Source organism: Leucoraja erinacea, chromosome 6, assembly GCF_028641065.1.
Source record: "Leucoraja erinacea ecotype New England chromosome 6, Leri_hhj_1, whole genome shotgun sequence".
Lineage (NCBI taxonomy): Eukaryota > Metazoa > Chordata > Chondrichthyes > Rajiformes > Rajidae > Leucoraja > Leucoraja erinaceus.
Genome location: NC_073382.1, coordinates 7,024,234 through 7,038,309, shown reverse-complemented (window position 1 = coordinate 7,038,309; position 14,076 = coordinate 7,024,234). Strand labels below are relative to the sequence as shown.

Sequence of the window (14,076 nt, the reverse complement as noted above, 5' to 3'; positions counted from 1 at the left end):
GGTGGGGTTGCGGGTAATGAAGTAGAGTTTCAAAGTCTACAGAGAGATTTATGCCAGTTGGAAGAGTGGGCTGAAAGATGGCAGATGGAGTTTAATGCTGATAAGTGTGAGGTGCTATATCTTGGCAGGACAAATCAAAATAGGACGTACATGGTAAATGGTAGGGAATTGAAGAATGTAGGTGAACAGAGGGATCTGGGAATAACTGTGCACAGTTCCCTGAAAGGGGAATCTCATGTAAATAGGGTGGTAAAGAAAGCTTTTGGTGTGCTGGCCTTTATAAATCAAAGCATTGAGTATAGAAGTTGGGATGTAATGTTAAAATTGTACAAGGCATTGGTGAGGCCAATTCTGGAGTATGGTGTACAATTTTGGTCGCCTAATTATAGGAAGGATGTCAACAAAATAAAGAGAGTACAGAGGAGATTTACTAGAAACAGGCCATCTCGACCCTTCTAGTCCGTGCCGAACACATAATCTCCCCTAGTCCCATATACCTGCGCTCAGACCATAACCCTCCATTCTCTTCCCATCCATAAAGCTATCCAATTTATTTTTAAATGATAAAAACGAACCTGCCTCCACCACCTTCACTGGAAGCTCATTCCACACAGCTACCACTCTCTGAGTAAAGAAGTTCCCCCTCATGTTACCCCTAAACTTCAGTCCCTTAATTCTCATGTCATGTCCCCTTGTTTGAATCTTCCCTACTCTCAGTGGGAAAAGCTTTTCCACGTCAACTCTGTCTATCCCTCTCATCATTTTAAAAACCTCTATCAAGTCCCCCCTTAACCTTCTGCGCTCCAAAGAATAAAGCCCTAACTTGTTCAACCTTTCTCTGTAACTTAGTTGCTGAAACCCAGGCAACATTCTAGTAAATCTCCTCTGTACTCTCTCTATTTTGTTGACGGTGGACCTATCTATCTTTATACGGTGGAACGGACTTGACGACAAACAGGGACTTAAATTGTTGAAATTCTTTGCAGCTCAGATTCTGTTTTGCTTTTTGTTTCTAGTTTCGGGGGGGTTTCGTTTTTTCGTTTTTTCTCTTTATTTTCTTTTTTTTCTTTTTATCATTTTGTTTTTTATATATATGTTTTCTTTTAAATATTTAACTATATTTACATAGAGACCGGGAGGTCTATATTCAATGTGTATTTTGACACTGGTGATATTTAGGTTATCCCTGTTATTAATGTAATCCTGATCCCTACGTATCAATATCATTGTCATGTTTATCATTCTTTTTTTTTTGTTGTTTTGGTTTTGTTTTTGGAAAAAAAGCTAATAAAAAGATTTTAAAAGAAAGAAAAGAAGAAAGAAAGAATATTATTGTGAATTGTATATAGAGTCTGAAGAAGGGTTTCGGATCTCCTTCGCTCCATAGATCCTGCTGCATCCGTTGAGTTTCTCCAGCATTTTTGTGTACCTTGGATAAAGAATAGCTGGGTTGTTAGTCTGAGGTGACCTGAATCTAAATCATTAATCACAGTGCACACATTTGGATCCAATTGGGTTTGGTTTGGATAGCCAGCATATACTGTACATCCTACATGTTTTAGCATTGAGTTTTTTTTCAAACATATAAGAATGTTTGGATATTCCTGATATTTATTAGTTATTATACTATCCCCATGGTTTATGGCAAAATTAGATTTGATTGCATATTTATTATTTGGGTCCTGTGCCCCTAATTACAGTCATGAATGTGTCTCAAAAGTAGAATATTCTTGCTGCTAACGTTATCATGGGGGTATGATCTCATTACATCTCCATCCCACATCTCGGTGCGAACTCCCCCACAATGTGTTCTTCTCTTTATTGGAGAACCAAATGCAGATTGAATGACTGCTTTGCGGATCTCCTGTGTTCTGTCCATCTGAGTGACTTTGAGCATTATGGTGTCTGCCAGTTTAATTCTCCATCCCACTCGGAATTCTGTCTCATCAGTCTGTGGCCTCCTGTACTGTCACGATGAAGTTTAATTCCTTGAATAATTCACTTTGATTTGATAATAAGCCCACAAGCTAGATTGAATGTTCTTCTTTTTTATTATTTCACCTAATTGCATCTGCTTTTAAAGACATTTAACTGCACATATTCACTGCCAGATGCAAGGGTTAATCACCAAATTATTCATTACAAAGTTTCCTGCACCTAAAACTATGCCGATACCATCAGGGTGCATATTATTTATTAAACAGTAACTTCATAGAATGTATCTGATGGGCATTCATATGGTGATAAGCATTCTAATTTTCTCATTTATTAAGTTCCAAATGTTTTTTTTAATGCTCTGACTTTGAAATCAGCATCAGGCTTCGGGTTAATATCCTTGCGTCATTTCCACTATGTTGAGATATTGACCTGCTCATGTTAACGGCACCTCATATTGCGCTTGGGCAGCTTGCAACCTAACGGTATGAATATTGACTTCTCTAACTTCAAGTAACCCTTGCATTCCCTCTCTCTCAATCCCTCCCCCATCCTAGTTCTCCAACCAGTTTTTCTGTCCTCCTGATTAAATTTTACTGATTGTATGCCGCGTTGTCAACTTCACCTCAGTTAACAATGACCCATTGTACATTCTCCTTGTTTTGAGCTCTCATTTTCACACCTTACCCTTCCATATCTCTTTGTCTCTCTCTACCCTGATCCTCAGTCTGAAGTAGGGTCTCGACCTGAAACGTCACCCATTCCTTCTCCCCAGGGATGCTGCCTGTCCCGCTGAGTTAGTCCACAATTTTGTGTCTATCTTCGGTGTAAACCAGCACCTGCAGTTCCTTCCTGCACATGTTATTTTCTTGTTCTCCCTGTGAAATATGTTTTGAAGGAGTAAAAATTACCTTGTAATGATGCAGATAAAAAAACAAATTATATTAAAAACCAAATATATATAAATTATATATTAGTGGCTGCCTCTGCTTTATTCCCTCCAACAGGGTGCATCTGCTTTTGGACGTAGCTGTTTGCATGAGATAAATCATTGATTACTTTTCTCCATTCATTCCGAACCTGCACAATAGTATCAAACAGTCAATGAAAGATACAATTCTCACCTTACCTCACGACAGAAGGGGGAGGAGTTATGCAGTTTGATAGCCACAGGGAAGAAGGATCTCCTGTGCCGTTCTGTGCTGCATCTTGGTGGAACCAGTCTGTTGCTGAAAGTGCTCCTCAGGTTGACCAGTGTGCCATGGAGGGGGTGAGCTGAATTGTCCAGTATCTGAGTACTCATAATCTCTTTATTTTGTCTCTGCTCCTCTTAGGCATTGTCACCAGGTGTGTTGGCATCAGAAAAGCATTGATTGATTTCACCAAAGGAGATACTCAGATTACACCAACTCAGTTCTTAATCCAGATTGGAGGAGCTGCACCATGTCCCCCATTGAAAGTAAGGGACATAATCTACTACGATAGACCTGTTACTTTTAACGGGTAATGTTGGCTATGGGATATTTTATTTTTAGTTTATTTTTAATTTAGAATGCGGATTGATAAATTTCTAAGATCACTTTATTACATGTTTCTGCAGAGTGCCCACTAGTAAAAACAGTCGCTATTGTGAGTTAATTCGTGTTTGGGAAAGTGCTAGCAGTTTAAAGAGCTGCAGTATTTAAACAAGAGGGCAAATTTATAAACTGGAATTTTTAGCCATGAGAGATTTTGGGACTTTTCAGATTCAGATTCAGATTCAATTTAATTGTCATTGTCAGTGTACAGTACAGAGACAACGAAATGCATTTTTAAATGGATGGAGTGAGGGTACTAGCGGTGTACATGATGTAATGAAGCTTTTGTGGGGTATTTGTAGAGGCAACTTGGTGGTGGAGAGTGGCGCTAATCAGCACCAGGGTGCTAAAGGGCCTGTCCCACTTTCACAACCTAATTCAAGACCTTTTTTACTCGTGGACATTTTTCATCAGGCTAGAAAATCGCCCCAACCTACTTGATGCCACGAGTATCATCGACTAGCATCACGACCTACCTACGACCACGTGACGACCATGCTGCGAGTATGAGTCAAGGGCAAACACGGGGCGAGAGGTCGTGAATTAGGCCGTGAAAGTGGGACAGGCCATTAACTGTGCAGTGTACTGGAGGTACCACACATGATGGTAGCACCAGCCTGGATCACAGTTCTGCATGTGTCGGCGCTTGTTCTCTCAAAAGTGTCATGGTAGAGGGATGAGATCAGTCTTTTTATTGTGACGGTATTCACTGGTACAAAGTATCGATACCGTTTAAAAAGTTCAAGGGTCATTATTCCGTTTTCTGGCCAAGGGACCTATATGTTTATTAATCATGCGTCCTGGCGCATTTTTGTTGACAACTAAAGCATTAACATTGGACTTTATTTTAGACTTTGGAGATACAGCGCAGAAACAGGCCCACCGAGTCCGTGCCAACCCGCAATCACCACCTACACTAGCACTATCCCACACACCGGAAACCATTTGCAATCTTACCAAAGCCAATCAACCTACAAATCTTTGGAGAGTGATACAGCGCGGAAACAGGCCCTTCGGACCAACATGCCCCATCTAACGTCCTATCTGCCTGCATTTGGCCCATAACTCTCCAAACCAATCCTATCCATGTACCTATCTAGATGATTCTTAAATGTTGCGATAGTCCCTGCCTCAACTACCTCCGCCAGCAGCTCGTTCTATACACCCACCACCCTTTGTGTAAAAATATAGTTACTCCTCAGGATGCTATTAAATCTTTCCCCCTCATCTTAAATGCTTAAGGGCATGTCCCACGAGCATGCGACTGCATGCGGCGAGCGCGACCAAACCGGAAGCGGGGCCCGCGAGGAGGTCGAGTGAGTGACGTGAAGTTCGAGCGAAGTACGCGGGAAGTTCGCGCGTGACATATGGCGTCAAGGCACTATGTCCGGCGTCGAGACGATGCGTATGCCCGTCGAGGCGGCTGCGGCCCGGCAGGCCGTTGCCGCGCGGAATTTTTGAACTGTCAGTTTTCCGGAGCCCCGCGCGATATCGCTCATACCAGCTCTGCACAACTCCATACGGCTCCGGCGATCGAACTGGGACCGGCCCCGCGAGGCTGTACGGCTCAAGTGACCACGTTAGGTCGCGCTTGCCGCCTGCAGTTGCATGCTCGTGGGACAGGCCCTTTATGATTCCCTTACTCTGGGCAAAAGACGCTATGCATTTACCCTATTCACTCTTCCCATGATTTTTGTACACCTCTATAAGATCACCCCTCATCCTCCTGCGCTCCAGGGAATAAAGTCCTAGCCTGCTCAACCTCTCCATATAGCTATGGTATCTCTGCAGCACAGACAAAATGAAATCAGAAAGCACTGGAAATACACGGCAGACCAGGCAGCGTCTGGAGTGCAGGGAAAACATGTTAGGGTCAAACCTTCTTCAGAGTTGCTTCATGCATGTTGCTGACTGACCGAATACTGACCCCAACAAAAATTACCCCGGTGGGCATGGTTACTGGTTCATTAGACTGAGCAGTGTGTAAAACAATACGAAAACTTTATTCATCCCCGGATGGAAATTGGACTACCAACAGTCACAACACACAACAGGTACATAAAAAATTGAAAGTAAAATTAAATTAAAAGTGAAGAAAAAAAAGACAGGCGACTGTTGGCTGGTTGGCTGGCTGCTGTGAGCACAGCGCCTTAACCGGAACGAACGAACAAACAAACAAACAAACACAGACTTATCCCCTGGGCAGTGGATTCTAAAATTAGAATGCCCCCCCCCCCTACACCGGGTCCCCCTTTGTTCCCCCACCGACCCTCAAGGCGATCCCCCCACGCAGGGTTCCCATTGTCTTCCGCTCCCCCCCCCCTTCACGCTCATCGACTGCTGATTGTGGGTCAATCGCGAGGACCCAATGCTGCTGCCGAAGCACCTGCTGCCATGGAGTGCAGTGCCTTCAGATTCTGCTGTGTATTCCCTTATGGCAGAGTGATGAAATTGGCACCTACAGCATGCACGTGTGAGCTGCAGAATGGCTGAGTAAGCTGCCGATGCCTGTGGCAGCTGGAAATGGTGCAGAGAGACTCAAGACTGCCGACAGCCGTAGCAATGCCATTCCTGTGGAGATGGCTCCTCAGAGATCTATTCCTGACAGTCGATGCCTATCAAACTCGGTGAAGCAAGCATTGTCTTCATTAACAATCGCTGCGGCTTTCAATTACGTGGCACAGCCAAGTCTGAGTTGTGTGTTCGTTCCCTGTCGCATACCGCACATTAGTGCACGAGGGGATGTTAGGTCACAGCAGCTGCGCATTTAAATTTAGTTAATTAAATAAATTTGGGATTGAAAGGCTCCTGGTGAACACAAAACTACTTGGGTGTTGCGAGAATTCATCTGCCTCACTACATTTCTTGGAGGAGGAAACCTTCCATCCTTTCACAAAACAAAATTAGGGAATGCTGAAAGACTTGGAAGGGTGCAGAGAAGATTTACACGGATGTTACCAGGTCTCGAGGGCCTGAGCTATAGGGAGAGATTGAGCAGGCTGGGATTCTATTACTTGGAGTACAGGAGGATGAGGGGTGATCTTGAAAGGGGTGATCAAAATCATGAAGGGGATAGATCGGGTAGACGCACAAAGTCTCTTGCCCAGAATAGGGGAATCGTGAATTAGAGGGTATAGGTGTAAGGAGATGGGGAAAGATTTAATAACAAACTGAGGGGTGACCTTTTCACACAAAGGGTGGTGGTGGGTGTAAGGAGCGAGGTGCCAGAGGAGGTAATTGAGGCAGGGACTATCGCAATGTTTAAGAAACAGTTGGACATGTACATGGATAGCATAGGTTTAGAGGGACATGGGCCAAATGCAGGCAGGTGGGACTACTGTAGATGGGACATTGTTAGCCGGTGTGGGAATGTTGGGCCGAAGGGCCTGTTTCCACACTGTACAACTCTGTGACTATGACTCAGCTGGCCAGGCAGCAGTGGGGAGAGAATCGAGGTTAAGGGCGTTTCAATGGAACATGAAAAGCGAGAAGCAGAATTCTTGACCGGAATCCAAGTCACCACCATGGGCAGAGCCACTGGGGTACTAGACTCTGCTGTGTGTCAAACATGCAGTGTCTTACATAACAGAATGCTGCCTGGAATAGAGGGTTTCAGCTACAAGGAGTGGTTGGATAGTTTTCTCTGGAGTGTTGGAGGTTGCGGGGAGACTTGGTAGAAGTGTATAAAATGATGAGTGGTATAAGTAGGGTAGACGGTTAGAACCTTTATCCCAGGGTGGAAATGTCCAACATGCGAGGGCATAGCTATAAGGTGAGAGGGGAAACCTTTAATGAACATGTGCGTTTTTTCCCCACACATGGCTTGGAACACATTGCGAGGGACAGTGTTGGAGGCAGAGACATTAGTGGTGTTTAAGAGGCTTTTAGATGGGCACATGGAAGTGCAAGGCATAGAGGGATATTGATATTGATCATGTACAGGCAGACAAGCTCAGTTTCACTTGGCATCACGTTCAGCACAAACATTGTGGGCCGAAGGGCCGCATCCAGAGCTGTTCTATGTTATATGTCAACAAAATAGAGAGAGTACAGAGGAGATTTACTAGAATGTTGCCTGGGTTTCAGCAACTAAGTTACAGAGAAAGGTTGAATAAGTTAGGTCTTTATCCTCTGGAGCGCAGAAGGTTAAGGGGGCACTTGATAGAGGTCTTTAAAATGATGAGAGGGATAGACAGAGTTGATGTGGACCAGCTTTTCCCTTTGAGAATAGGGAAGATTCAAACAAGAGGACATGACTTCAGAATTAAGGGACAGAAGTTTAAGGGTAACATGAGGGGGAACCTCTTTACTCAGAGAGTGGTAGCGGTGTGGAATGAGCTTCCAGTGGAAGTGGTGGAGGCAGGTTCGTTGGTATCATTTAAAAATAAATTGGATAGGCATAAGGGATGAGAAGGGAATGGAGGGTTATGGTATGAGTGCAGGCAGGTGGGACTAAGGGAAAAAAGTTGTTCGGCATGGACTTGTAGGGCCGAGATGGCCTGTTTCCGTGCTGTAATTGTTATATGGTTATATTTTAATACCAGCATGTTAAATTGCAGAGAGGGTGTTAAAGCCAAGATGGAGGTCAAGACACCAGAGGAATGGCTGTGATAAGCTGCGGACCTGATTTGCCATTTCAAGAAAAACTTCAAAAAAACACCAGTTGACACAGAAAAAAAAGGGTGTGAGCTATAGGGAGAGGTTACGTAGACTGGGTCACTATTCCATGGAGCATAGGAGGTGAGGGGAGATCTTCTAGAGGTATACAAAATCATGGGAGGAATAGAATGGGTATATGCACCCAGTCTTTTGCCCAGAGTGAGGGAATCAACGACCAGAGGATATGGGTTCAAAGTGAAGGAGAAAAGGTTTAATAGGAATTCTAGGGGTAACTTTTTCACAGAGAGGGGTGCATGGAACAAGCTGCTAGAGGAGGTAGTTGAGGCTGGGACTATCCCATCATTTGAGAAACAGTTGGACAGGTACATGGATAGGACAGGCTTGGAGGGTTATGGACCAAGTGCCGGCAGTGGGACTAGGGTAGCTGGGACATTGTTGGCTGGTGTGGGTGAGTTGGTCCGAAGGGCCTGTTTCCACAACGTATCACTCCATGACTAAGATTCCATAACAGAGTGAAATGGAAAGGTGCAGGCACATCTGAAGAGATGTCCTGCAAAGCCATTACTCAATTTGCATTTGATTTCTCTAAAGTAGGTAGGACAACATTGTGAGTACTGAATCAAGTGCAGTAAATTGGAAGAAGTGCAAATGAATTGCTGTCATATTTAGGGCTGTTTAAGTCCGTGCACGATGGGAATGGAAGAGACAAAATTGCATCTCATGCGATTGAGTGCCTTGGGGAGGAGAGTGGTTGCTTAATTTTTTATTGTCATAGAATCACACAGCATGGAAACAGGCACTTCGGTCCAACTTGTGCTGCAGCAAGCAAGAATTTCTTGACTCTTGACAAGCTCTCTTGACTCTTGACTTGACTTGACCAGGTTGACCACCATGCCCCATGTAAGATAATCCCACGTCCATATCTCGTCAAACCTATTCTATCCATGTACCCGTCTAAATGCTTCTTAAGCATTGCGATAGTACCTATCTCCTCCGGCAGCACGTTCCATACACCCACCACCCTTTGTGTAAAACAACTAACCCCTCAAGTTCCTATTAAATCTTTCCCCCATCACCTTAAACATATGTCCTGCGGTTCTCGATTCCCCTACTCTGGACAAAAGACTCTGTGTGTTTACCCTCTCGTGATTTTGTACCCCCTGATAAGAGATAAAGCGCGGAAACAGGCCCTTCGGCCCACCGCGTCCACACTGGCATTTGATCCCCCGCACATTAACACACATGGGGCAATTTACATTTACACCAAACCAATTAACCTACAAACCTGCTCATCTTTGGAGTGTGGGAGGAAACCGAAGATCTCGGAGAAGATCCAAGCGGTCACGGGCAGAACGTACAAACTCTGTACGGACAAGCACCCATAGTCAGGATCGAACCCAGGTCTCTGGCGATGTAAGCACTGTAAGGCAGCAACTCTATCACTAAGCCACCATGCCACCCATTTGTCAACTCATTTTGCTTCACAATGAGTTTGTTGGTCATGGTACTTTGATGAACTTTAAATAGTATTGTCCTTTAAAGGATGGAATGATGCTTCCTGATTTAAATTGTTTTGAAAGGACATATAAAAAGGACCTTATCACGCTGTACATGTTTCCCATTGGTTTTTCCTTTATATTTCATTCTATTTCTATCCACATTAAGATCTTCTTGTTAAGGTTCATGGTTGCCTACGATGTATTTGCAGGTGGGAGACTTTGTTTTGGTTCGTAGCGATGTACAATCAGGAAATGATTGCTATAAGCCCGGTGTGATCATAGCAACACCAAACAAACACAGAGCTGACGACAAGTTTTTCACAGTTTTGAAATACAACAATAGAAAGGTGAGTAGTTGACATGTTTTTAAATTTGATATCTTCCCTAAAAAATGCCATTATTTTACAAGATAATGTGTACAAGCTAATTGGTATTGATGAGATTTCAGTTGCTTTTTCTTAAGAATTTTTTTAAAGTATTAAGGCATTAAGTCAATGAAGTGCAGGGAAGGTTGCATAGGAAGGAACCGCAGATGCTGATTTACACCAGAGATAGACACAAAATGCTGGAGTAACTCAGTGGGACAGACGGCATCTCTGGAGGAAAGGACGCTTTGGTGAGAATTTGGGTCGAAACTCAACTTCAGTCTGAAGAAGGGTTTCGACCCGAAAAGTCATCTATTTTACTTCGGAGTCACGTGAGTGACTACGTGAAGAGCCCGCCAGGACGCATGCGTGTCATATCGTCTAACGCATTGCGTACGACTGGCAGGGGGAACGCGATTCTCCTGCCAGCAGTCAGACCTGAAGGTAAACTTTTTCCAGGTTTTATCTTCCGGCAGGAACCTCTATTTAGATGTCCTGTAAAGCCCGAAGCGAAGTCCGGAGAACCCAGTCAAGGGAATATCGGTCACGACCTCGGGCATACCCGAAAACATCGGGGTTCCCCCCCCCGACATAAGCGGCTTTAAAGACCTCGGAATGCGGGAGCGGGCGGCGGTGAATTCGCCTCTCAGACCGCTGCCGTTGGACCCAGCAGCCTCATACTAGTGCCAGTGGCACCTGGGGGGAAAACACAGCGGGGATACCCCGACACACAGCCGCTTGAAAGACCATGAAATATGGGTAGCGGGTGGCGGAGAATTAGTCTCTCGGGCCGTTGGCGTTGGAGCCAGCGGCTTCATACTGGTGCCGGTGGCTCCTTTACAGCGGGGATACCACCCGACAATGTATATCGCGGCTATCCCTTTCACAGGGACCGCGGGGATATCCCTACTGCAGGAACCGCGGAGATACCCAGCACAGCAGGGGGGGGGGAAGGCCCGACTACAAGGGAACCCCGGCTGCATACAAGGACCCTCGAGACCCAAACTCGGGGGGGGGGGGGGGGGGGGGGGGGGGGCCCGGGGAACCCCGGCTGCCTACAAGGGGGGGGGGGGGGGGGGGGGGGGGGTGGAGCAAAAGGTTTAAAAAAGGCCCTGCAAGTAAATTCTTTATTCTCAGGTTGTTTAGTTCTATTTCTGTGAGGATGTGTTACAGGAAATTAACCATGGACTAAGTCCAAATGGAGACTGACTGCAGGGGAGTGCGGGCAGTCAGCAGCGGTTGGCTACACCTGGACCGCTAATCGATCATCAGTCTCCGACCTGGCACCAGCACAGTCGGAATCGACACCACAGACTGGTGGGAAGGCCAAGCAAAGTCGGACAGGCCCGAACTCGGACAGGTCAGGCTGTGAAGACTCACCGCCAGTGGGAGCACTGTGATCGCATATCCCGCATGGAGCGGTTGATGGAGCAGATGCTCCAGTGTGACATGCTCCGGTATATGGAGTCTAGTCACCATGGGGTCCTTGGACGCCCAAGGCAGCACCTTATTGAGGGCTGTATAATGCATCTCCCTCGACAGAGGGAAGCATTAGGAGTCACGTCTGGGCTGACTCTGAAGACGGGGGTTTGGCTGAAGATACTACAAGTGTGCAGGGGGTGCAGGAACAACACAACCAGCAGCAGGAGCTTGACGAGGGCCATCGGGCTCAGGAAGGCCACATCATCACACAAGACCTCACATCTCCGGCGGCAGCACCCCTACGCACCCACCAGCTACTATTTTGTTTTTCCAGAGATGCTGCCTGACCTGCTGAGTTACTCCAGCCTTTTGAGTCTGCCTACAGGGAAGGCTGCTGACTTAGCGAAGCATCACACACACAGCTTCTTTACTAACTTTATACCCATCCCTGTTTGCAGTCCCAGGCTTTCAAAAGCCCTGTGTGACGTTTGATTCTAAATTGAGTCTCGATTCATATAGATGCTCGTTCCCACTGTGATGAATTTTATTTTCTTGAAATCAACTGTTTCTACCCCATCCCCCAATGTTATTGAAGCCTCCAACTAACTAAATCGTACATCATGTTAAAATGACGCATTGCCTTATACACAAGTCTCCAACTGAATAAAAACATAACTTCAAAGATATTTAAAAAGAACACATGTAACAGTAGAATTTTAAACAGATATCACTTTGATTACAGTTCAGTTGGAACTTTGTAAGTTGTACAAACCAAGTTGCGATTATCATCATATCCATATGTAAGGTGAGATTCAGGTACAATGAAAATCTTGCTTGCAGCAGCATCATAGGCCTACAGACTCAGACAATACACAAAACATGAATTAGACAAGAAGACAGTGAGAAGAAAATGACTGCAAAAACAAGATATCAATGCAAAAAATATAATTAGTAAAATATGTCCATAGTAAATTTTCAGTAACTGGATTAGAATATTATCGGCAAGAATCATTACATTTAAAATGGATGGAGTAAAAAATAAATTTTGCCATAAGCCAAATAGAAAATACCAACGGTTATGGCCCTGTCCCACTTAGGGAACCTGATCGGAAACCTCTGGAGACCTTGCACCCCACCCAAGGTTTCCGTGCGGTTCCCGGAGGTTTTTGTCAGTCTCCCTAATGGCGAAAGTGGTTTCCGCATAGTCGCACTTCTTCTATGTTCCGGCGATTATTTCAAAAAATTCAAAACCGGCCTCAACTAAAAATAGGTTGCCGTTTTAAAAATCGGTAATTTTTTAGTGGTTAAATAATGGTTAAATAGATAAAGGACAACACAGTGGTGCAGCGTCAGTGACTCGGGTTCGATCCTGACTACAGGAGTTTGTACGTTCTCCCTGTAACCTGCGTGGGTTTTCCCTGGGAGCTCTAGTTTCCTCCCACACTCCGAAGACATACAGGTTGGTAGGTGAATTGGCTTGGTGAAATTGTTAATTGACCCTAGTGTGTGTAGGGTAGTGTTAATGTATGGGGATCGCTGGTCGGCATGGACGAGGTGGGCCAAAGGGCCAGTTTCTGTGCTGTTTCTCTAAACTAAACTAAACAAAAGGGAGTCACACAATAGGGCCAACTATACCAAATTTAGGCACAAGGAACATAGAACTTGTAGTAAGGAATTGATGGAATGGGAATATGAAAATCACCAGAGAGAGAAATGGTACTTCTAAAAGCTGGCAGAAAGTTGACAGAATAGTTAAGAATAGGGAAGGCCATTTCAGAATGATGATGAAATAAAGCAAGTGAGAGGTGGAGAGGGAATGTTTATCAATTTCTACATGTACCAAAGTAACCGAAACAAATGTTGACTGAACGATTGTTGGAGATAACATTTGAAAAAATGGCCATCATTTTTCATCGTATCTCAAATATAAAAATTACTAGACTAAGTGGAACCCGTTGGGTCCCAGCTTCACACGGAAGGGCTGATCCCCCAACGCAATATTCCACTTCTCCACCAACTATGGTGGCCGAGGGGGGGGGGGCTTTCTGGAGCGCTAATATGGGTGTTGTGGGCTGAAGGGACTGGTTTCCAGAGGGCTAGTATGGACTTTGTGGGCCAAATGGATTATTGGGCTGGTGGCTCAGTCACTCAAGCCTGGTTTGCTGGCAGCTCGCTCACTCACGGCTGGTGGGTTGGCAGTTGACTCACGGCTATTCCTTGAAATTCCATTTCAAGCAGCGTGCAAGGCCACCAAATTCAAGTGCAGTTTCATGCCACTTCAAGCAGGGTGCAAGGCCACCAAATTCAAGTTCAGTTTCATGCCACTTCAAGCAGGATGTAAGGCCACCAAAGACAGAGAGTCATGACCTCTCCCTCCCCCATCTAGCAGAGACTGAGCCATGCCCACACTTCTGTGTTTTAGCATCTTCAACCCCCCCCCCCTCCAATAGGGCAAACACCACTTTAGCAAAGGCAAAGGCCACAACACTTTAGCATTTTCAAAGCAACCAACACTTTTGCATTTTCAAACTGCATTTTCAAACTACATTTTCAAATCACATTAAGGGCACTCACAGTTTAGTAGACATATTTTCAGTGTTATTCACAGCTCGGACTGAGAGACGTGACCCTCTTGCTCCCCCATCTTGCAGAGACTGA

General features: G+C 45.1%; 1 protein-coding gene across 1 annotated transcript in view; it reads left to right on the top strand.

Annotated features, from left to right (window-relative positions):
- The window catches only part of LOC129697806 (von Willebrand factor A domain-containing protein 3B-like), a 179,331-nt gene that overhangs the window by 142,278 nt on the left and 22,977 nt on the right, over nucleotides 1-14,076 (top strand). The window contains exons 23-24 of the mRNA XM_055636433.1: nucleotides 3,270-3,394; nucleotides 9,841-9,978. Of these exons, the coding sequence (XP_055492408.1) occupies nucleotides 3,270-3,394; nucleotides 9,841-9,978 (263 nt within the window). The remainder of the gene's footprint in view (nucleotides 1-3,269; nucleotides 3,395-9,840; nucleotides 9,979-14,076) is intronic.